Source organism: Rhinolophus sinicus, linkage group LG07, assembly GCF_036562045.2.
Source record: "Rhinolophus sinicus isolate RSC01 linkage group LG07, ASM3656204v1, whole genome shotgun sequence".
In the NCBI taxonomy this organism is placed as follows: Eukaryota; Metazoa; Chordata; class Mammalia; order Chiroptera; family Rhinolophidae; genus Rhinolophus; species Rhinolophus sinicus.
The window spans coordinates 48,319,811-48,343,608 of NC_133757.1; the positions used below are offsets into that span (position 1 = coordinate 48,319,811).

The 23,798-nt window shown below is 52.0% G+C and overlaps 2 protein-coding genes across 6 annotated transcripts in view; one reads left to right on the top strand and one right to left on the bottom strand.

The window, feature by feature from the left end:
• Positions 1-6,136, top strand: part of ADAMTS14 (ADAM metallopeptidase with thrombospondin type 1 motif 14) — an 83,296-nt gene extending 77,160 nt beyond the window's left edge. For all 4 annotated transcript variants that reach the window (XM_074339552.1, XM_019712414.2, XM_074339551.1 and 1 more), the window contains exon 22: positions 1,857-6,136. In XM_074339552.1, coding sequence (XP_074195653.1) covers positions 1,857-2,353 — 497 coding nt within the window. In that variant the 3' untranslated portion in view covers positions 2,354-6,136. The remainder of the gene's footprint in view (positions 1-1,856) is intronic.
• Positions 6,137-9,439: 3,303 nt separating this feature from the next.
• Positions 9,440-22,159, bottom strand: TBATA (thymus, brain and testes associated). Of its 2 annotated transcripts, none has more exons than XM_019712419.2 (10): positions 22,113-22,159; positions 20,544-20,779; positions 18,464-18,619; positions 17,393-17,472; positions 16,454-16,459; positions 15,903-16,079; positions 13,920-14,001; positions 12,969-13,113; positions 11,432-11,484; positions 9,440-10,391 (listed from the first exon to the last, which is right to left on the bottom strand). In XM_019712419.2, the coding sequence occupies exons 1-10, from the start codon at positions 22,157-22,159 to the stop codon at positions 10,306-10,308; spliced, it is 1,068 nt and encodes a 355-aa protein (XP_019567978.2). In that variant the 3' UTR covers positions 9,440-10,305. The 2 variants fall into 2 exon arrangements, with proteins under 2 accessions (XP_019567978.2, XP_019567977.2); XM_019712418.2 differs by lacking the exon at positions 16,454-16,459 and adding an exon at positions 16,864-16,872.
• Between the last annotated feature and the right edge of the window lie 1,639 nt (positions 22,160-23,798).

Here is a 23,798-nt window from a genome sequence, read left to right on the forward strand (position 1 = left end):
ACTCATTTGGCAGCAAAAATCTGACCTGAACTAATAAGAGATCAGTTAGAGATCAATCCTGCCAGTCCGCTGCAGAAACATTGCTATATTTGGTTATGAGCACTTACTGGGGATGTTATATAATATGAATATACCAAATATTACTTTTTTAACCTCAAAAATTCTGAATTATGTATCATATCTGGTTCCAAGATTTTTGGATAAGCAATTGTAGATCTGAGCTGCCTTCATAGAGCTGTTGAGAGAATTAAATGAGATAATGCATGCACTTCTGTCCAGCTGTCAGCTAACAACAACCAAAATAGTTATTTCTCTCTGCCTCATGATTAGGAGCCCATCAGTTCACTCTCCAACCCATCCATCCACCCATCCATCCATCCATCCATCCATCCATCCACCCACCCATCTACCCATCCATTCACTCGCTCACTCACCCATCCATCCATCCACCTGCCCATCCACCTACCCATCAATATTGACTGAGCACCTGCTATGTACCAGGCTCACTGTTCTATGTGCCCTTTCTAGATTCCTTCTTTCGTTCCCTTGCTCACCTTCCCAAGGACCAGGGTCTGACAAAATGAGGAGCAGAAAGATCGCAGGCTCTGATTTCTAGTTAGAGGACCAATGAATTGGCTTTGTGAACTTGTGCAAATCCTTGAACCTCTGAGCTCAGGAACGTCATCTGTAAAATAAAGGGATCTAACTAGATGTCCTCAGAGCATTTTCTGGCTCTAACTCTGCTGCTTCTCTGCTCTAGTGCTGAGGCTCAGGCTATACAAGTAACCCTTCCCTTTTCCTCCCAGGAGCAGAGTGGCATTCTGATTCTGGTCCTAGAATTCTGGCACCATCTAGAGGCCACAAAGCTCCTACCTTCATGTTCTGTCTGGAGAGACCTACGTGGAGTTAGCCCAGAAACAGAAAAACATTTTTAGATGATAGTTTAACCAAAGCAAACAAAACTAGTATAGTGAGCACCCCTCTATGCCAGGAACTTTATCAATGTTATTTATAATGTTATTATTCATTGGTAAATGTCAGCATTATCCCCATTTTACAGGTGAAGAAACTGACGGAGGGTTGGAGAGATTGACATGCCTCATGTTTAAGTGGTAGAGCCTTGATTGTAACCTAGATCTGATTGATTCCAAATTTATTGGTGGACGGCTTAGTGTTCCAAATGTGTGCAGCCTGTGGCAGGATATTTGATCTGCTTGTCACAAGTGTGACTTACCTGGACATTTGCCTGGCCCTGAGTGTAGTGGATCAGACTGCTTTGGGTTGCTTGGGAGCAGGCGAGGGTTCTTAAACTCTGCTGCAGCTCAGAATCACCCCGTACCCAGGCCACACTCAGTCTCCCTGGGTATAGGAGCTAGGCAGCTGCTACTAGGTGACTACGTAACGCTCCCTAGGTGATTCCAGTTGGCAGCCCAGTCTGAAGGCTAATGATGGAGAGCCATGGTTCTCAGGGTTTCCCCGGCAGTGGCATCACCTCGAAGGTCTTGTTAGAACACAGGGCTGGGGCCCACCCCAGAGTTTCTGATCCAGGAGGCCTCATGGGGCCTGAGAATTGGCATTGCCAAGAAGCTTCAGGTGGTGCCCCTGCTGCTCTGTGAGGACGCTGCCTCATGAATCACTGCTCTGGGGGATTTTCATCCCTCTTCCACATAAAAACAGCTGTTACTTCGTCCTGTCTCTCCTGTCAGGCAACCCTGTGGCTCCCTCTGGGAAAAAGCTTTATAGGGAGTTCAGCCAGGGCAGGAGATGAAGGGCCTGCCACTGGTGGGCTGAGTGGGAGGTGGGGGCTGTGTCCTGGTGCCACCCTCCCAGCATTGGCCCTTGTGCTGTGTGTGCAGCCGAGCCCTGCGTGGGGGACAGGTCCATCTTCTGCCAGATGGAAGTGCTTGACCGCTACTGCTCCATCCCCGGCTACCACCGGCTGTGCTGTGAGTCCTGCACCAAGAAGTCCTCAGGCCCCGACGCCAGCCCGGACCCCCGTCTGGCCTCACCATCACCCTTCTCTACTCCTGGGAGCCCCTTACCAGGCTCCAAGGCCCCCAAAGGTGCTGTTGAACCTACTGTAGGGCCAATGGGCTCAACCAACCATCCACATGGCCGACCCATACAGCTCCCAGGACCTCTGGGCTCCCGCCCCCCGGTGACCCAGCGCCGTTTTGCTCCCCAGAAACTCAGCCCTGGAGCTGTCCAGAGCACGTCTGCTGGCACCACCCAGTGGCTGCCTTGGGGCTGGACCACTGGTGCACCTATGCCAGCCTCAGAGGATAAAGGGCAGCTCAGGGAAGACCTGCAACATTCAGGCACCAGCCTTCCTGCCACCTCCCCGGTGACATGAGCCCCACCTTGCCAATCCTGCCAGTCAAGTTTACACTCTGTGCACCTCAAGACCCCCAGCTCAGAGGACACACTGTGGGGCAGGGGCAAGCACAGACTTCCTTCTAAATTACTTGCCTTCTTGTTGTTCTAGTTTGGGGCTGTGATACTTTTCACCCGTGAAGTGGGTGTACGAGGAAGAAAATGATCAGGGAAAGCCTTAACCCAAGATACCTCAGCAAGGAGACCGAGCTGAACCTCTCAGGGCTCCTGTCTGTCTAACAACCCCTGCTCACAGCCACTGAGTCCCACACTAGATCTGTCTGGCTGTCTGCCTTCACCAGAACTTGTGGGATCCCTGTGGAGGCCTTGTCTACCTGGCTCCTCTGCCCAGAGAGGTAAAGCAGAGCCAGGAACGGTGAGGGGGGTGCCTACAGAGTGGCCAAGAGGAAGGGAGCTGGGGGGAAGTGTGGGCCTGAGGCTTCAGCTGCAGGGCAGAGGTGAGTAGGAGGCAAGTTCACCTCAGGCCCAGCTCTTCGTAGCGAGAGTTCCATGCAGCTCTGCCAGCCAAGGCCAAGGAGCAGAGTCCAGCTCGCTTTCACTGGCTGGAGGGCCGTGTTGGTAGCCACCTCGGCCCCTGCAGACAGCACTTGCTGTTACTTCTGGGGCCTCCAGATTACATATGGGCCTCCCAGCTTCACCCCAGCCCATCCAAGAAGGGAGCTCTGGACACTCTAGGACATGTATCCTCCTCATCCAGGGGTTTCCCAACTGGTGCTAGAGCCCTCGCTGGACCAGACATGGCAACTTTGTCACCACTCGGGGGCAGGGAAGGAGACAGACTGGAAGGGGGCTTTGGGAGCCACAGGAGACGTGAGTTCTCAGGTTGTACCCTGTCAGTCATTGCCCTCCATCAAAGACCATTCCTGCTGGAGTCAGGGGTCTTCTTTCCACACGTGACTTGAGTTGGGCCAGAGGTCTGTGGTGCTGATGGTGGTGGGGTGGGGGGGGGGGTGTTCGGGCCCGAGGGCTGAGGACCAGAGTCCATGTATAATCAGGCCCTGGAGATGACAATGGCCCCCCAGGATAGGATGTGAGCCTCTGCCCCGTTCTGGGGTGGGGAGGAGACACGGACTCAGAGCGCTGTGGGTTTCCTCCTCGTTAGCTCCAAGGCCCGGGAATTTCCTTAGACCCTCTGGCTCTCTGGAAGCCGTCTGAGTTCCCAAGATCCCTCCCAGGGCTCCTCGCTCCAAGTCGTGCGGAGGGTCTCCCAGAGTCCTCAGCAGGTGACATAGGTGCTTGCCAGTTCTTCCTTCCCAGGGGCCAGGGGCTGTTCTGAGCCAGGCTAGAGGAGCAGGAGCAGTGGGCCAGCCTGCACGCACCTGGAGAAGAGAGCCCTAGAGGGAGCTCCCAGGTGCCCTCTCCACCTGCTGCCCACCCCTCCCCGGATGCTGGGGCACACACTGAATCATCCCTGACACCCAGCCTGCCTGTGTTAAGGGGTGTAAACTCCGTGCCTTTGAGATCCAGATCTTTAAATGTTTATGTATTTATTAACATTGTCCTTGGTGCTTTGTTTGGGACCCCCAAATGTTGTGTTGTGTTTTTCTTTTCTATTTTAGAGGACAGGGACAATGAAGGCCGAACTCTAAGGTGCTGGGCTGGGCTGTCACAAGATGATTGGGGGTGGGGAGTGGACGGGGAGAGGCTGGAACCACAAGAGGACTTGACCCTCAGTCTCCCTGCCTTCGCTGCACTGGTTCTAGGGCTCCTCTGAGCAGCATCTCAGGGTGGAGAGGTAAGGACAGGGCTGGGAGGGTTAGGGGCTCTCACTCAGCCTTCACCACCAAGTAGCTGTGTGGCTTTGGGGCCTTGGGCAAGTCACCATCCGGAATTTGGTGCAAAGGTTGGAAGTGCCTGGGATATAGTTTTGGGGTCTGCATAGCAAAGAACCTTTCTTATTAGCAAAGCTGTTTGAACATGCAAGGGGTAACTTCCTTGGAAGGTGGTGAGCACTCCTTCCCTGGAAATGTCTGAATGGAATGTGGATGCGGGACAGGCAGTGGAAGGAATGTGATGCTTCTTACTGAGGGAGGGCTGACATGTGCTGTGTAATTTAAAAACATGCATCCACACCTCACCCCTTGCTCTGTCAGCCATCACTAATCTACTACCGAGCGTATGAGTTAGTGTATCACAGGCCCCCGTCTAACATTTGTGGGGCTCAGGACAAGGGCACAGAGAGCCCTTCCAGGGACCTCACATGGATGTGAGGGCAATCCAAGCTCCATTTACATTCCTCTACAAAGAGCTTCTCCTTGGGAACTACCCCTTTTAAACACCTACCACTTAGGCCTACAGGTGCACACACAGTAATCCAGTCACACCTTAGGGGGACTAACCGAGGGAGATGCTAGCCCTCAGGAGTGCGCAGGCAGGAAATTCTGTGGACCCCTGTGCTCGGAGGGTGGTCTGGAAAGACGGGTATTGTGGGCCACAGGTGGACACATGCCCTTAATGCAGTGCAGTCCTTGCCAGGGTGGGTCATATGGGCAGAATGCGACCTCTAAGAGCCCCAGCACACCGGCTATAACGGCAGTCCTGGCACATTGCTTGGGGCAGGGATAACACATGAAAACACATGCCATGGCTCCCATCCCCCACTGCTGGGGCAACAATATAAGGATATCTTTCCACCCTGAAACCTGTCAGCTACATCTTCATTTCTAATGGCACGTAGTATACATTATATGGCTAGATGGTCATTTATTTTACCAAATCCTCTTGCACTATAAATTCAGCATGTTTCTAAAATTTGACATCATAAACAATGACGTGAGGTAAATCTTTTCATGCTTACCTGATTTTTCTTAGGAGACCTTTTCAGAAGTCAGAGTGAAAAATGTACCAAAACCACATTTTGAAGGCACTTGATATATATTCCCCAATGGCCTTTCAGAAAAGTTGTTCAGACTTTAGTCTCTGCAGTGGTGTGATAATATTACAGGTCAAATATTAAAAACTTGGGTTTTCATCTTCTCTCAAAACACTTACAGAAGAAGTCTTGGGCATCCAAACAGACATTACCAGAACTTTTTGAATTTGCTGTCTGTGTGGCAAGAATTGGCCTTCTTAATGATGTCCCCCAAAGCCTCGGACATTCCAGGGGCCTTCTAAATCATCATCTCAGTTGGTCACCCTTCTAACGTGGTCAGCAGGGTGTTGGGGGATAGAGCACCGGTCTGGGAGGTGGGAGACCCAGTTTCTGGCCCAACTTTGCCCATCTGTCTTCGTGTCTGACTATTAGTGCCTCACCTTACCTGTCACCTGCAAGATAGGGAAGACCACCTCTGGCCTGATCTTTTTGTGGTGGGAGGCGGGGGCCGGGAGGCAGCGCAGGCAGTTGTGAAGATAGTAAGGGAGAGAGGTCATGAGACCCCTTTGTATTAGCCTGTCCCTTGTAAAAAAGGGGTTAAGAAAGTAGGTGTGGTAATAGTAATGTGGCTTTCATTCCAGATTAATTTCTGGAAATGGGTGCTTGAGTGTAAGAGAATATATTGCTGACCTTTATTGATCACATACTATGTGTCAGGCACTGTGTTATGCCCTTCACCTAATATCTCACTAAATCCTTACAACCACCCCATGGAGTTGGTGCTATTATTATCCCCAAATCACAGATAAACGGAGGCTCAGAGAGATTGAGTCACTTGCCTGAGGTCACACAGCTAGCAAAGGGCAGAGACAATCTCTAGGCAGCTAAGAGGAGATTATGCAGTTGACAAAACACATACCGCATTTCCCTCAAAATAAGACCTAGCCGGACAATCAGCACTAATGCATCTTTTGGAGCAAAAATTAATAAAAGACTCGGTATTATATTATATTAAATAAGACCGGGTCTTATATTAATTTTTGCTCCAAAAGATGCATTAGAGCTGATTGTCCGGCTAGGTCTTATTTTCGGGGAAACACGGTGCCTAGAATTCTGTATATAGGACAGCCTCTGTTATCTAGTAAGTGACAGTGTTTGTAAAAAGAAAAGTGCTTGAAGTTCTAATATTGAAGTAACAGCCCAGGTAATCCTCTGACTGATTAAATCTAATCTCTAGCTGGGAACAGTTATCATACAAAAGCAGAAGCCAAGGCTCAGAATAATGAAGTCACCGCAGAAGGTCACACAGGGAGTGGCCAAACCTGGTTCTAAAGCCACAAGTCTATCCATTTACTCCGCCAAGTAACTTCAGATTAGACTGTGGTCAGAACACAATAGTCCTGGCTACTAGATAAAACTGTCAATCAACACCTTTTACAGTGAATGGAATTGGATCTCCTACTGCTAACTTTCTGTCATTTGGAATGCAATAAAATTTACTTCACACAGAACTGTCTCTGATCCGTGACTGTGAACAAAACCTTCCCCTCTCCAGGGCTCAGCTTCTGTTGAATAGGCAACTGAGCGAACTGCTCATTGGGCAATTGTTCCACCCAAGAGCCCAGTCAGATTGTCTCCGGGCCTTGAGGCCCTTGTTACGTGGATGCAGAGCTTAAGGGGCTTGGGAGCTAGAGAGCTGAGGGAGTGGACACGGGCAAGCGAGGCATGCCACAAATGGACAGCGTGTGTGTCCAGAGTCGGGCTCCTAGACTCCGAGCAAATCTTGTAAATGAAGGTGGAGACTATGGTGAATGCGAGCTTACGCCAGGCAGAACAGGATCCAGGGTTTCCATAGCTTCTGATATTTCAAAAGAAACCTGAAATCCTGAATTTTATATGTTAACAAAAATAAATACGGCAAAGCTCAAATAAAATTTATCAAGGGTCTGGTTTTGTCCTCTGGCCGCATGCCATGGCTAGTGCGCTGAGCTGGACCAGAGTGGGATGGTCTGGACCCTCCCAGAGCCGCCAGCACAAGCATCTTTCTTGGAGCTCTTTCTCTCCTCCTCCTTCCCCTTTCTCTTCAAGTCTGGGCTGTGCGGTTCCAGGTCAGGTTACTTTAAAAGGCTAGGACCCTGCAAGGAGAGCCCTCCATTTGCCCTGGCTAGACAAGTTTTGAGGGGGCACTGTCAGGAGCTCCAGAAAGAGAAGCCAGGAGAGGGTACTGGCCTGGGAGTCAGGGGAACTGAGTTCTGGCTGTGTGACTGAGGGGAGTCACCTCTCTCTGTGTGTCTCAATCTCTTTCTGACATCTCCACGATACTTAGGGAAAGTATGCGATGCTGATTAAATGCATGGGTTGCCCCTTACTAGCTATAACAAGTTAACCTCTTTCCGCCTCAGTTTCTTCACCTAAATGGAATATGTGTGATGTGCTAAGCATAGTGCCTACGACGTCAATTTAACCAATATTAGTGATTTTTGTTTTGGGAAGCCCACCTGTTCTATAGTTTGAACGTAGACTTGCAGACTATCCAAGTAGGGAGAAGGGGTCTGAGTGAGCTGAGAGCTGACCCTACACCTGAAGAGAGCAGGCACTTGCCCAGGGACAGATAGCTCACTGGGGGCAGGGCCAAATGCCACCATGGCTGTTCCCTGGCAGGGATTGGGGAGAGACCGTGGGATGTGCACACTGATGAGTGGCCCTTCACCCAAGTGCTGTCCATGGTTGGGACTGGACGATCGCCCACCTTCCTGCATGAGCAGCCATGTTTGGGGGCCCACCCCTATCTTAGAAGAGGTGGGCAGACCCGGGAGAGCTGCTAACAGGCACTATTTTTTCACCTTTCCTGCTGGCTGGAAGAAAGCACCCAAGGAATAACTGCCCTGGATTAACTATCTCTGATGGCAAACAAAAGCTGAGCTGAATGGGAAAAATAGAGCAGGGCTGCATTAATTTCATACCAGCTCTTAAAGGCTAAACAGCCAAAGATCACAGAGAATAAGCCTTGATTTCTAACAAAATCAAATTTATTGACTTGGTGTAGTGCAGAGGCATAGAATGCTGGTGGATGGGGGGAAAAGGGGGTGTCTTTTCTAAGGTCTGGGTTCCTAATGAAGGGTTCTGGAAGGGCCCAAGGGAAGCAGGGGTCAGTCTGGATTGGCAACTGTTTCTGAGACAGGATTAGGGGAAGTGGGGATAAAGAAGAGATCAGGTGCTGTCAGGAGGCGAGGATGGCTTAGCTATTGGATATCCTGAGGAATAAATCAAAAGCAACATGGCTGTGGGGGTCTCATTGGTAAGAAAGCAACTGTCACTCAAAGAGGGGGTGATTATGGCATTTTATAACTGTTGGATGACCTGGGGATAAAGAGCATGTCCTGCTAACTTTGCAGCTGTCTTTGCCTGTGTCTGTCCCCCAGGCAGATGAATGGCAGGGCTGCATATGAGTTTTTAAATCTGGGTTGATTTTCATGCTTTTATCCTGTTCAGGTCTTTACTCCTTCACAACCAAGTCAACAAAAATTAAAACACAATTATTACCACAGCATCTTTGTTGTTATTTTTATTTCCTTTTGCATATCGCAATGGCCCAAAGGAAATAAAAAGAGCAAGGAATGGGTCACTAATATAGAAACCTGGGAAGGCTCGGGAACATTCACCTAGAGATGCAACAATTTAGGCCAAACTGAATGAAGGCTCCAGGGATGAACATGGGCTTTGTTCCCTGAAAGTGGTACAATGACAGAAGTTGGGCAAAGAGAAGTCTAAAAACCTCACAGGTTCCCCACAATCTATTGGGAAAGGGATTGTGGGTTTGGAGGTACCCAAATGGGCACTATAACATCTGGTATTTATCTCCCATTAGGGACAAAGAGCATCTCAGATGGAGATGGAAGAACTGCTAATACGCACTTCTCCCCCTGCCCACGGACAATAGAGTACAGTGGGGATTCTAGAACCAGACATGTGGGGTTTGGATCCAGGCTCTGCCACTTGTTATGTGGCTTTGGACAAGTTATTTCACCTTTCTGAGCCTGTTTATTGATTTATAAAATGGGAGTTATAATATTAATACTTTACTTCATAGAGCTTTTGGGAGACTCAAATATAGTACCACATAAAAAGCATGTAGAAAAATTCACAATGTTTGAAGAATAGAGAGAAGAAATAAAATGGAGACATTATAGTCAAGCTGCTAAATTATTAAAATTAAGTAGTCTGAGGCATGAGGAAATGATTATTCTTGGTTTAATTGACTCTGAGAACTTGAACTTTCTAGTCCTGTGTCAACACTTGGATACACATCAATGCATTGTGTGTTAATGCCTGAACATACATCAAGCCTTTAGTTAACCATCTGAGTGACCTCAAAAGAAAATGTTCCATTGTCTAGACCACCAGACATCTGGAGAATACCATCTTGGACCAATCCAGGGACTAAGAATGAAGAAATGAAAGTGCTTCTCACTATAAGAAGAACCTTCAGCTTTTCTTTCTCCTTGGGAATATTCTGGGCATTGCTTAGTTGTGTTTCCACTTCGCAAACCATAAGACCCTTGAGTAAATCCTTGTCATTTATTTCTAGCCAAAGCTTCCTGACTCTCTTGAGCCAATTAATAATGTTCATCATTAGCTGTAACCCTGCCTCAGTGCCTGGTAAGAACTCAATAATTGGTACCCATGATGATTTTAAGGAGACCTGTGAGTTCCTGACCTCTGCCCTAACCTACCCAGAGCCCTGCGTGTCTTGGCTCAAGGAGGGGCAGAGCCCTTTCTCAGGCCACCCCAACCACCATCTGCTCTTCAGTTCCCTGGGTCATAAAAGAACCAGGTAAGCCCCAAGTGGGTGGTGACACTTAGGTGTGCTGCAAGGGAGTGTGGATGGTTTGGTGCAGCTCATCCCGTCCAGCAATAAACAACCCAGGCACAGACTGCTGTTGACAGGAGAGTGGAACTGTCCTCTTAACGGGAAGTCGGTATTTTAATAGATTCTCTGTGATAGGAAAGTACGTATTGCTGTTGAGGTGGTAGGGGTGGAAATAAGCCTGAGCTCCGGGCAGGCTCTTGAGCAAGATGGGCAGAGCGGCGCTGACGCCTCAGCACTCTGCCTTTGGCTCTGGCACTTTCTCTTCTGTGTTCTGGCTTGAATGCATCCGGAGGACTTGTGCCTTTCCAATGTGCTCTGAGAGGAGGGGACACATAGCAGGCAGGAGAGGGTGGTGAGGGGCCGGGCCGTTACCTGGGAGCTGCCCAGGAGACCTGGGTGAACCCCTCTCCCTGAAAGGCCCCAGGTGTACGTGCAAGAGCAGAGGGAGATGTGTGAGAGCCTGAGTCAACCCAGCTTCTGCTCTGGGTTCTGGTGACTGGCAGGGGCTGACTCCCTTCTCTGAGCCTCACCACCACCCTCTTTCTACATCCAGGTAACAAATACCTATGAAGTGCCTACTCTATGGAAACACTCCGCCAGCCCCTCAGGACCCTTTACAGTCCAGCGGGGGGAGAATAGTGTACATGGTGGATTCCCGTCTTCCTCTCCCCTCCAACCTCCCCTCTTCCCCTTGCCCTGGTCTAAGGCACCGGGATGACTGCAGCAGCATCCTCCCTCATCTCCCTCATCCCCTCTCTCCCCCAAGAGTCCATTCTCCACACAACAGCCAGAGGGGTCCTGCCACACCCTGCTTGTAACCCTCCAGGGCACCCCCATGCACTCTGCATGAAACCACACACCTGGCCTTCCTGACAGGCCAGCCCTGTCCACCTGTCTCATCTTATTTTTTAACACTGTCCCAACCCACAGGCCCAGGTCATCCTGGCCTGCTTGCTCTTTCGCCCACAGGCCGGTGGGAGCCTGCGTAGTGCTGCATGCTCCCTGTCATTCAGCTCAAGGAGTCCTCTCCCCTCCTTGCCAGTTCTTCTGTCTATGACATCACTCTGCTTTATTTTCCTTACAGCATCCATCCTCCTCAGATGTTTTTATCTGTTGTCTGCACTCCTCCTTCCTAGCACACAAGCTCCATGACAGCAAGAACGTGCTGGAATTCTTCCACAGTGATTCCCCACAGCCTGGCACATAGGTGCTAAATAAATTTCTGCTGAACGACTGAATGAGTGAAGGGATGAGTGGATGACACGAGCAACTTCCTTGGGCAGAAACCCATCTCCAAGGAGCCTTGGATCCCCCGAGGAATCCAGCCCTCAGTGACCTGCTCAATGGAATCTTACCTGGTTTTTCGCTTTTCGGTAGAGGTGGTGTCTTTGTTTTCTTCAGGGATCGGCTGTAACCAACACAGAGGAGAGAAGGTCGAGCATCTGTCCACAGCTGGCACCACGCCCAGCAAGACCTCAACAACTGTGACTCCATTGCCTGCTGTGGCCACAGGGAACCAAGGCCCTCCTATCCCGGGTGCTGTAAGGAAGGTGACTACACCGGCCTACCCCCAGCCATTCTCTTGGCCTCCTGCTTCCTCTCAGACCGGAAACCTTCCCCTGTGATCCGGGAAGACAAGAACCCTACTTCCCTAATGAATTACAGGCATGAGTAATGCTCCTACATGATCTTGTATTGGCTTTATGCTTCAGCAAGCCTTTTTATGCTCCAGAGGTAAATTTTTCCTGCCTACAGCTCTGGGAGGGGAGCTTTTGAGAGGTAACACTGAGGCTCACAAATGGAGGCGGCTTGACCAAGGTCGCAGTAAAGCGTGCCCCCCTCCTGTGCCCGCTCTGGCCGTCAGAAGTGGAAAAACAAACAAAAAACAAATACAAGGCCAGAGCACGCACCCATGCCTGCAACAAATCGAAGCAAGCACAAGCACCCTGCCCCCTTCCCACTGAGCCCACCAGGCTCCAACCACCCCAAAACTTAACATCCCCTAAAGTGTGCACATTCCTGACTTCCATTCATGACACTCCCCAATGCTCTCCTTTGCTCATTCAAATCCTATCCTCCCCAGCAGTGCTCCCCAAGCTCAATCAGAAATACTTGTGTGATTGTTAAACACGTATCTCCTCTGTGCCTGCCCCCACGCACCCCACTTGCTGTGATAGACTCTCATGGAATTGGCACTTTTAACAAGCTCCCTGTGAATCTGAGCACCACTGGGTGTATGAATCAGGCCCAAGTCTGATCCCAGCTCTTCTGCTGACCAGCCAGGTGACTTTGGGTCATTCCACTGTTTCTGAGCCTCAGTTTTCTCATCTGTAAGATGGAGGTAATCTGTGGATGGTTGAATGGACTTGAACTACGTAAAGCACCCTGAAGTATCAAGCACATAGTGGGCGCTCATTACTGCAGGGTCCAGTGTTGGCTGTAAGGCCCTACTCACCTGCTTCAGGAGGCGTCACCTCACCTTTCCTTTCCCCAATTTGAAAAGAATTTCTTTCTCTCTAGACACCAGGGCCCTTGATATTGGCATAAGGTACGGCTGCCTGCCTTGTGTTAGCACCACTTCTCTATGGTATTTGTGTCTCCCCAGACACCAAGAGCTTCTGGAGGGCGAGCTGTGGCTTCTCCAGCCCTGTCTTGCTACAGCTGACACAGGCCACCCCCTCAGGCAGAGTGGACCTTCGAGCAGCATGAATAGCACTGGAAGGTCCCAGGGGAGGGGCCGACCTCGCGTCCAGGACAGGCTTAGTCAGCCCAGGCTCTGGCCAACAACGGGCTCCCCTCTCTGGACCCCAGGAGTCTCATCTGGGAGCCCAGGTGCTGAACACAAGGGAACAGTTCTGGGAGCAGAGGGGCAGGGAGGGGTGCGATGCTTACCTGTAGGGTAGTTGTTCCCTTTCTTGAGGTGGTTCTTGGATTTCCTGGAGCTGGTTCAACAGTTGTTCTGTCGGGATGGAGACTAGAGCCTGGGGTAGGAGCTGATCCACTGCTGTCTGCAGGAGCCTCAGTGCCAAGTCTTTCTCTGTAAGCATAGCCAGGGGGCAAGGCCCTCAGGGACATGACCCCAGCCCCTTAGATGGGACAGTCAGAAAGCAGGACCTCCAGCTGTTTGGCCAAACGCTGGCCCAGGGCAGCTTTCTCTAACCATCTCACATTCTGCCCACAGGGCCCCATGGGGAGATCCCACTTCGCCCCTGGCCTCTGTGTGTGCAGGGAGCCCAGCCCTTCCATACCTCCCACGTGTGGACCTTGTTCTTGGCCCACCTGCCAACCATACCCCGAGGCGCTCTGTGGGAAACCTGGAGGACACCCACCCCTTTTTTCTCCCCCTTCATCCTCTCCATCAGGAAACCTTCTCCACTCAGCTCTCATCACTCCTCACCCTCCCTCTTAGACATCCCCTCTACCCACTGTCCCAGTGTGTACATGTATGTCCATTCATGTGTTCATGGACCTGTGTGCTATGTGCGCATATTCACATCTGTGTGTGACTGTGTGTTTGCGTTTCCCACAGTAGTGAGTGAGGGGCTGTGTCTGCTGAGGCTGCTCTTTGGGCTTCTCCCTCCCAGGTGCTGAGACCTGCGGTTAGCCCGGAAGAGGGGTCCCCTCTGAGGAACGGGGTCGTGGAATCCGGCTAAGGACTAGGAGGAGGGAGTAGTGACGTCATCCAGCTGGAAAAGGTTAGTTTGGGGGCTCCAAAAGGAGAAGAGGCCCAGGGAGAAGGCCCTGGGGTGGGAGCCAAGTGGCATCTGCGTACTGCACAACCAGAGGACAGGGCCCTCAGCGGCCTCCACTCAGAGGACGATCCGAGCAGGGGCTGTGTCTCACCCTTTGGGGAAGCGTAGAGTAGCCAGAACTGGATGGTGCTCAAGGAGTCTGTTTGCAGGATCTGACAAAGGAGCTCCAAGACCTGTGGGCAGGAGGACCGGCCTGGGTCAGTGTGCTGGACGGCACGTTCCAGCCAGCAGCACAGGTGCCTGCCCCCCAAAGGGGACTCCCAGTGCCACATGCTTGGCTCAACTGGTCCCCACAATGGTCCCTGGCTTCTCTCTGTGTGGGACTTGGCATAGTACGTGTAGAGGGCTTTCTCTCCCAGTGGCCTTGCAAGAAGATTCTTAACCTCCTCGCTGGACAGCGGAGGAATAGGAGGCCTGGAGAGAGCAGGACACCTGGCAGGGAGATTGCAGCAGAACTAACCCTCAGAATCGATATGTGGACCCCTCATCCCCGAGCTCTGCCTGGGCTTGTTGTACCCCAAAGTCCCCCACGGGGAAGGAAAGTCAAAGCTGGCCAGTCCCGAATGCCCAAGTCCTTGGTGTGGGGATTTCAGGGACCCCGTGGGCCTCCCCACCCTAAAGTCCCCAAGTTCAGAGTCTGGAGACATTAGGCAAAGCAGTGGAATGATCCCAGTGGGCCGCCTGAGGGCTGGGGCTGGCAGTGTCTGCAAACCGCTCAGCGTGGGGCTCCTTCCCACCGAGCAGCCTGACTGCTGTGCTTCCAGCTGCATCCTCAGCCTCTGCCATTGCTGCTTCAAGGCCCTTTCCCCCCCGCGCTCTCCAGTCAAGGATTGTTGGGAAAAGATCCAGCTCTGTCTTGGATGGGCTATGGGGGCTCCCTAGGCCGGGGTGCCGATGGTGGCGGTGGCTATGGTTGGCTGGAGCTGGAGCCCTTGATGGGAGGTGGAGCACCTGGCGTCCTGGGAAAGGGGGAGGCCTCTTTCAGGAGACTCCACTGGAATCTGTGGAGATCAGAGGGGACCTGGGCCCAGCCTCTCCCCAGGCCTTTGCCTGCTAGGGCGCTCAGCATTGCCCCCAGGTACCCACTCACTGTGGTGATCCCACCCGCTATGCCCCGGCGTCCTTCTCCATTCCCTGAATCCAACTTACCTGCCCTGTGCCCCCTCCCCACGGAACCCGAGAACCTACTTCCAGGCAAGGCGAGGCCGCCCTATGGTGAAGAAAGTACTGTGGTCTAGTCCCAGCTGTGCTGCTCCCTCTCGGGACCTGGGCCACAGAATGGCACCTGGCAGGGCGTCAGCCTAGCCCATCTGTGGAATGGGGATCCTGGGCTCTGTCTGCTCTATTCACTTGACTGGACTGTTGTAAGGCTCCAAAGGGACTGCATGCTTGAAAGCACTGGTCACAGGGAAAGTGTCAAGATGCTGGCTCGTTGTCTGGCCTTTCCTGGAGAACATATGTGCATTTTAACAGGGACTTGCAATGCCTTAACCCACTGGAATGAGTCATGGACCCATCTCAGGCCTTGAGGAAACTTGAACATAGAGGAGGTGGGCTTTGTGCTTTTTTGTAGCACAGACCAGACCCCTCTCAGAGTGTGGGGAGACCAGGCTGGGACCAGCCTTGTAGGCTGCAAGGTGCAGCATATTGGTGTGTGGTCTGAGGACACGCTAGGCAGACCTTTGTCTCCCTGCTTTTCATTCCACCACTGGAGCTCCCTTCATTAACTCACCAAGGGCCACAGCTGGAACAGACCTTCGTGACTACGCGTTCATGTTCCCAGTTTGGCTAGATGATGGAACTAAAGCCCCAAGAAGGGAAAGGACTTAACAGAGAGGGAAAGGCTTACACACAAACCTGGAGGAAGCAGGGGGTTAGAATTCAGGCTCCTGACTCCCAGGTCTGGGGTTTGCAAGTCTTACAGTCTTAGATGCCAGTATCCATGGGAGAGGCCACACTGTACAGCAGTTTGTAAGAGTCAAGGTTGGGATTGCTGCGAGCCTGGGAGCAGTACCTCCCTGTGTCTGCCCCCACCTCTGTAGGGCTGCAGCCACCAGCCTTCCCGGGGTCTCACCAGCAGCTCCTGGTCCTGCAGAATGAAGGTCTGGACTCCTCCATCTCTGCCTGAAGGGTCGTTCCATCGGCCCTGGCGGGAGTGGTGACGGCCGAGCGCTCGGGTGGAAGCAGGGATGAGCCTCCCAGTCTCCGCCGAGTACTTTGCCCCCTGCTCCCGCTGAGGCTCCTCCTTCTGCTGAGAGAAAAGTGGCCAGAGATGCCAGGAAGGGAGAGAGAAGGGGAGAGATGAGAGAGAGAGAGAGAGAGAGAGAGAGAGAGAGAGAGAGAGAGAGAGGAGGGAGAAGGCAGAGGGGATGAGAAAGGGAGGGAGAAGAGGGGAGGGGAGGGGAGAGGAAGGCTGGGTCACATCTCCTGCCTCTTGATTTCCTCTCCTGAAATACTAGCATCACAGCATGGCAGGGAGCTGGGATGTTGACCAGGCGAGCCCCACCCTTTTCTAGACCCCTCTCCCCTCTCCCCAGTGTGGGCCCTTCCATTACAGCCAAAGCTCTTCCTCCTGGAACTTTGTTGAATGCTGGCCACCCTTGATGGTCCTCAGATGGTCCGTACTTCCTCCTGGACAGGCCCTCCCTGCTGCCCCTCCCCCCAGCCCATCAGAGATTTGAAAACAGTACCCTGTGCCAAGGCCCCACAGCTTACCTTCATTCCTAGGGCAGCTGCCCTCACGTCTGTCCCCCACGCGTGGCATCCTTTCTTAACCCTAGGAAACCTTCCTAATCCAGGCCTGTGGGCACAAGCCCCTGCAACTCCCGTTAAGACTGGTAGTGTCTTTCTTCCCATTTCAAAGATAAGAAAACAGCCCCAGACACTTTAGCTGAGTTGCCTTAGTACCGCAGAGAGTTAGCTGCAAAGCAGGGATGAGAACTCTGCTGCCCAATAAAAGGGCAGGACGAGACTCGGCCAAGAAGAGCCAGGCCTGTCCTGGGACCACTTCCAACTACCTAGAAGCTGCCTCCCACCCTTCTTTGCTGGTTTGCCAGCAAATAATACCCGTGAGGCCACGCTTCTTGTGTTCAAACACCATCAGTTATTCTCCACTCCTTATGAGATGACACTGCTCTCAGTTCAGAAATGAGAATGAGCTGGTCTTGCCCACGTTCTAAGTCGGCCCCTTCCCGCCTTCTCCCTCTCGGCTGCCCACTATGCCCTGAACTTCAGTCCTCTGCTCTCTGAAGATATCCTGCGTCTCACAGCCTCTGCGCTTTTGAGCTGCCGGTCTCCACTAGATGCCTCCCCAGTCAACTTGTAAACTAGGAACCCTTCTTGGATTTCTCCCCCTGGATGGGTTCTCTGCTCCTCTGAACCCTCCCTGTGGCCCTGTCCCTTCGGTTGGTATCCGTGGGCCCCTCCTCCCCAGTGCCAACAGCAGCGCCGCCAGGAAGGCTTGCTCTTCGGCTGCTCAGGTTGACCTGACTGAGGCGGGATGTCCTTACAGAGGGATGGGTCCACTTCAGCTCCTCTCACACAGCTCCTTTGTTCTGCACCCACCTCCTTGTTCGTCAGCTCATTCTCCTGGGTGCAGACGGCCACCTGCGCAGCCAGGTCCTTCAACTCCTTCTTCCAGGCCTCTGGGAGGAGAGCAGCGGATCCCGCTGACTGACGTCCGGGCCCCTCCTCCTGGCCCTCCCTGTAGCACTAGGTGTTGGGAGAGCGGTAGGTAGAAGGGCCTCCTCTCCTCCCAGCCCTTCACTGGCATCTTAAAGGGAAAGGAGGCAGCGGCCCCCTTGGGGGCGGATTAAGAATCACACCATTGGTGGGTGTGGAGGGGCTAGTGCTGATGTCCTAGCCTGTGGCTTTACTGCGAGACGCTGGGGAGACTTTGGCTATGTGTGCTCATACCTTTGCCTCTTGTAAGAAACTGAAGCCAGGACTGCAATTCCATGGATATGTGGTACCAGTTACTAAACTATTGAACTACTCCTGGAGAGGTTGCTAAAGAGCACTGAACAAGCCTTCCAAACCTCTCTCCCTGCAGGCTGTCCCAGCCCCACCCCCGAGACCCCCCAAGAAAAGGGTAAGGCCTGGCAGAGTAGAGGTGTCCAGAACATGGCTGCAGTGCTGTCTATGTCTGATGGTTCTGATGGCTGGTGCCTGAACATACAAGTACTAAATATTTCCAATATCATTCCTGTCTATAGCTGTGAGTCACGTGACTGTTCCCCAAATCTGCATGTCCTCTGCTTGTTATTACTCCTCAAACACCTCAAATCCAAGCAGGAGTACATTTCTGAGGACCTGGGGGGTAGGGAATCGTGCAGATGCCCAGAGGAAAAAAGTTGGATACACCACCGGATTCCACCAACCTACCATGTTTCCCCGAAAATGAGACCCGGTCTTGTATTAATTTTTGCTCCAAAAGACGCATTCGGGCTTTTTTGTTCAGGGGATGTCCTCCTGAAAAATCATGCTAGGGCTTATTTTCTAGTTAGGGCTTATTTCCGGGGAAACACAGTAAGACCAAAGGCCTATTCCTTCTCAATCGGCCTTCCTGCCCAAGTGGGGAAGCCTTTGGAGAGAGATGTCACCCCATGGTAGAAGGTCTGTGGCCCAAATACCCACCAGAAGAAAGCCGGGGGTCCCGATTGGACTGCGGGTCTCCGATGGGGACAGAGATGGTGGGCATCCCCCTCAGACAGCCAGATAAGAGTGAGGCTTGAGGCAAGGCGGCCAGAGAGAACTCGTCCTTGACAACACAGACTGGCTTCCCGGTGAGATCTGTGAAGGGGTAGAGGCTGTGGGAAGGGGGGTCTGGGTGGACAGCAAGAGCTCCAGGAGGCCAGGAGGAGGCGGGTGGGCAGGGAGGGCGCTGGCCCCACTTCTGGTACCCACAGTCTATCGATCTTTACCTCCCGGAGGGTCTCTGCCACCGCCCAGTCTTTACCCTGTGGGCATTTACAATGGGCAGCAGAAAGACACGCTCAGGCTCACGCAGACAGGCAGGCTTCCTAAGACCCTAATCCTGAGGTGTTCTGGCTTTCTGTGACAGAGCAATGATTGCAGGTGTGAGCATTCAGAGGGGAACCTGGGGTGCTGGCAATAAGCCATAGTGACAAGAGGGACCTGGGCTCAAACCACAGGGAGTGAGATTTAGCTAGACCTCCTGGATGAAACTTCTTGCCATCTGTCAGCCTGTGCAGGGCTGAGGGCAGGGCAGCCTGCAGGTGGTGGCAGCCATTTTACACATGACGATGCTTCTGGCCTAGGTGATATCATTAGATAGTTAGGCTTTAAGGACTTAGCGTGGTTGCTCACTCTTCCTAAAATACTTTCCTTGGGTGCCAGGACCCCTCCCTCTCCTGATTCCTCCTCGCTTGCCAACCACTCCTCATTTACTCTGCTGCTTTCTCCCCATCTCAACCTCTTAGCCTTGGGGTCCTTGGGACTCAGTCCCCAGGTTCTCGTCTCCTGTATCTACACAGTCTCCGGGGGGATCCCATTCAGACACAGCACTTCAAACACCATCCCTACTTGATTCGTGCTCATGTTTGCCTCTCTCCCCTGAACTCCACACCCACCTGCCTCCTCTGCACCTCCGCCTGGATGTCTACAAGACATCTTACATTTTTATTTTTATCTCCTGGGTCACAGACCAAACTCCTGACTCCTCCCCTACCCTGCACTGGCCCCTTTTGCACGCTTCTCTGTCTCAGCCAATGCAACTCCAGCTTCCCAGTTACTCAGGCCCAAAACCTGGGAGTCAGCCTCGATTCCCGTCTTCCTCTCGTACTCCATTTTTAATCCCAAATCCTGTTGGCTTTACCTTCTGTATCTCTCTAGAGCAGGGCCACTCACTCTTCCACTGCTACCTCCCTGGTACAAGCCACCATCTAGACAGAGGCCAATAGATCACTTCTATCATTTCTTTGCTCTCAACTCTCCGATGGTTCCCAGCTGACTCAGTGAGGTGGCTTGCTGGCGACTGCAGTGACCTCCAAGGTCCCCATGACCAGGGCCCCCATTGCCTCTCTGCCGCATCTCCTTTCTTACTCTGCTCCAGCCACATTGGCCGGCTTGCTGTTTCTCCAGCAGAGCTAGGATGTTTGCCTCAGAGCCTTTGTATTTGCTGTTCCCTCTGCTGGGACATCCCCCCTGCCCCCCTGGTTGGTTCATGCCCTCTCTTCCTTAATGTCTTTGCTCAAATGTCATGCTCTTGGCCAGGTTTCCCCTTTATAACCTTGGGAGTTACTGCACTCTGACACCTTATCTATTTCCTAGCCTTCCCCACCAGAGAGTCAGCTCCATGAGGGCAGGGACTGTCTTGTTCATTCTCCTCTTCTCAGGGTCTGAAAAAGTGTCTAACCCATAAATAGTTCATAGTTAGTAACTATCTGATGGATGAAATGATCTGAGTTAGAGAACACAGCGCATCTCTGAGGCAGAACATTTATCCCTTTCTCTGATTGAGAAGATGGGAGAATTGTCAATGAGGGAAACCCTGTAGGGATATGCAATCTGCTCTTGTAGCCTGCCCCTCACGTCTTGGGGCGAAGTACTTGCAAGTGGCCAAGCAGTTCTGTGACCTTGGCCAAATCCCCAACCTCTCTGGGCCTCAGACTGCAAACAAAGGCTGGATCCTCCCTTTCCGGTGTTCAAGACCTCCCCACACCTCCAGCCAGGCCCTGGCCAACCCCAGTCCTACCTTGGATGTGGGCCACGTGCTGGGGGTGGGGGTGGTGCCGGGAGAAGAAGGAATGGTGGCTGAGGCGGCCAAAGCGGTAGGTGCCAGGGTCTGGGGCCTTGGGGGTCCTCAGTGCCTCTCTGATCACCTCGAAATCCACGATCCCTGGGACCATCAGTTCTTTCTGTGGCCTGTTGTCCTCATGGCCTCTTGGCCTGTGCCCTGACTTCTTCTCAGGCTTCAGCTCAGCCCTTGGACTGAAGGAGAGGATCAAGGGGAAGCTGATGGAGCCTCCTAGCAACCATGCCCACCTGAGTCAGTGCTGATTACAGAGTCCATTCCTGAGATATTCTGAAATGGGGTTTCCAGGATTTCTCCACCACCCCTGCCCCCAGTGCTGGGCCTCCCCCAGGGTCCTTGCCCAGTGGGGACAATTCAGGCTCAGTGAGCCTTCTATCTTCCTAAAATGCCCTAGCAGGGAGCTAGGATCCATTTGAGAGGACTCAGATGGAATCTCCCAGGACCTCAGTTTTCTCCCAGAAACTGTCTCTAAAAGCCAGAGAAAGAAGCCATAGACCCACCTACTCATCCAAATACCTGAGTCGGAGCAAATGCACGTTATATACACCTCCAGGGCCAGAGGGCTGACCCCAGCAAGGGCCTCTCCCTAAGCTAAACAGTTGGCAGCCCAGAAGAAGCCATCTATAGGCTGTCATCCTCCCCCCATGCCTTCAAGGGCAGGTTTGGCTTAGACTAAGCGTCGGGGCCGAAGCCGGCTTCCCAGGCCAGAACACATCAGCAAGTCCTTTCCCTGTGGGCCCCCCTCCCAGGAGATGCAGAGCTGATAGGGCAGCTCTCAGGGCTGGGACGCTGCGGGAAAGCTTCAAGCTCTTGCTTCGCTTCACTGGCAGCAAGCTGTCTCAGGTTCTATGTCCTCTACTCTGCACCCTTGCCCTCCTGTGAGGATGATGTGCCTCTGCCCTTGAAGGAAAATGTCGAGGCCGGTCCAGCAAGGATCCAAAGATGGGCTGCTCTCTGCCTGGTGCCTGGCGGGACCACGTGCCTGCTCGCTGTCTGCTTTCCCGTCTCCTGGTGGCCCTGGCTGGAGGGAGTCCCTCTGGAGGAGTATAGTTGGGCTCTGGATATGCTAAGCAAGGTGTTCGGCCCCAGGACCCTCTGAAGATTCCGCTGATCAGGCCCCCGAGTTTCCTGTTCCATCCTCGATTCGTCTCTAAGGGATCTGGGACTTAAAGAAATAAAGCAAACTTTCTCTGAAAATCAACGTTAGCTGGCTTCCTCTGACCCAACTAACAGAGGAAGTCACCCCTGAAAACCCCTGGAACTTCTGTGTTCATGCTCCTGGCCCTTGCCCCTGTACCTTCTCCCCACCCAGGGAGGGGACCAGCCTGTGACCTCTGCTAGCTCAGGCCTGAGAACCTATTGGGGGCCTGACTGATGGCGGTGCAAGTTGAGGAAGGACGGCTTTTATTGGACCTCCATTCTGTTGAGTTTCCCTGAAACCATCTTTGCCTTTCACCCTGCCCCCGCCCCCACCTCCTCCATCAGCAGGGTAGGCATTTGGGGCCTCACCTCATCCGTGGATGTTTAGCCAATTGGGTCCTCACCTCTGCAGCCATTGTAGGGTTTCTAACAGAATAAATACCAGTGTGCTTAATACTAGTGTTGAAATTGGATATCAGGACCTTTTCATAGACTGGTGGTGGGAATATAAAGTGGAACAGACATTTTGGGGGGAAAAGATTGGGAATATTTTGTAAAATTGAACATTGCCTGCCATTAATACCCAGCAGTTCCTCTCCCAGGTACATACACCCAAGAGCAACTCTTACAGATGTGCAGCTGGGCTATCTGTAAGAATATTCAAATTGACATGGTTCAAATGAGCAAAAACCTGGGGACAACCCAAACGTCCAATGGCAGAAGAATGGATAAATAAGTTCTAGCACATTCATACAATTGAACATTGGATTGCAATGAAAATCAATGTACCAGGGCTACATGCAGCAACATAGATACATTTTATAAATATAATGCTAAGTCAAGGAAAGCAAGTTGCAGAAGACCATATAGCCTGAGATCCTTTTTAAAAATAAAGTTCAAAAGCAAGTAAAATTATCATAAATGTGATGAAATGAAAAAAAGAAGCAAGGACATCTATACACAAAACTCAGCCAGTGGCTATTTCTGAGGGCAGGTGGGAATCCCTGGGAGGTGGGGGGCTAGAGGGTGGGAGAGGACCGCTTAAGATATGTTAGTGGTGTTATCCTAATTCTTGGTTTGGTGTCCATTATGTTAATAAACTAATTAAATGACACAGATGAAAGATGATAGGTGTCAAAACCAAGAATGGTAATTAAATCTATGGGCCTGGATATATATACATATACATATAGCCAAAATATTGGAGGTTGCAGGAGGCAGAAATGGGTTTGGAACAGGAAATCAGTGCATGCTGAGAATTAACCCTGCGAGTCACAGACTCTGCTAGGGACCCCAAGACCTCCAGGACAAGCCTTTCATCAGGTTAGAGTGGGTGGGGGCAGTATGGAGGTCAGGGAAGGGGACAGACTTTGAGGTCACACAGCGAGGAACCAGGCAGCCTGACTTAAAGACGCCTGACATTTTCTCTAAAGAGAAAAACAGTTGGCAGAAGCTCTGGACGTCCCGGATGACGGGGACATCCCTGATGACGGCGACTGGGCTCTAGAGCACTGCAGGCTTGAGAACAGGGCATTTGGCAGCCCCGAACCATCAGTCTACAGGAAAAGGTACCTTTATAACAGAGACTTTCAAATGCTTTTGACTGTGACCACAGTAAGAAACTCATCTTTACATCATGACCCAATTCACACATGCATGTGAACGTGCTTGTATATGTGTGTGAAACTGAAGCAAGAATATCCTGAAGCAATATTTACCCTTGCTACCTAGGATGCACACTGATATTTTCATTCCACTTGTTTTCTTTTTGTAAATGTTAGACGTAACCATTAAATTGATTTTATAAGCCACTAATGGGTCACACCCCACAGCTGCTGTAGAGATGTCAGCAGCGACTCTAGTGGCCCCGGCCTGCCTTTAGCCCCACTTCCATCTCCTCAGCCAGCCAGGCACAAGGGGTCTGAACACACACCAGTCCTGGGACAGAACTTTCTTTTCTCCATCTCAGCCCCTCTGGGCTCTCCCCTGGCCCGGGACTGGCTCTAGTGTCCATTTCCTCCCCTGGAAAGATCCCTGTACTCACCGAGGCAAGTG

Coding starts and splice junctions, on each gene's coding strand:
- TBATA (XM_019712418.2), bottom strand. CDS start 22,159: ATGGCTGCAGAGGTGAGGACCCAATTGGCTAAACATCCACGGATGAG. Junction 20,780..22,112: donor GCTAAACATCCACGGATGAG/GTGAGGCCCCAA, acceptor CCTCTCCTTCAG/TCCAAGGGCTGAGCTGAAGC. Junction 14,002..15,902: donor TGCAGGACCAGGAGCTGCTG/GTGAGACCCCGG, acceptor TCCTGCCCACAG/GTCTTGGAGCTCCTTTGTCA.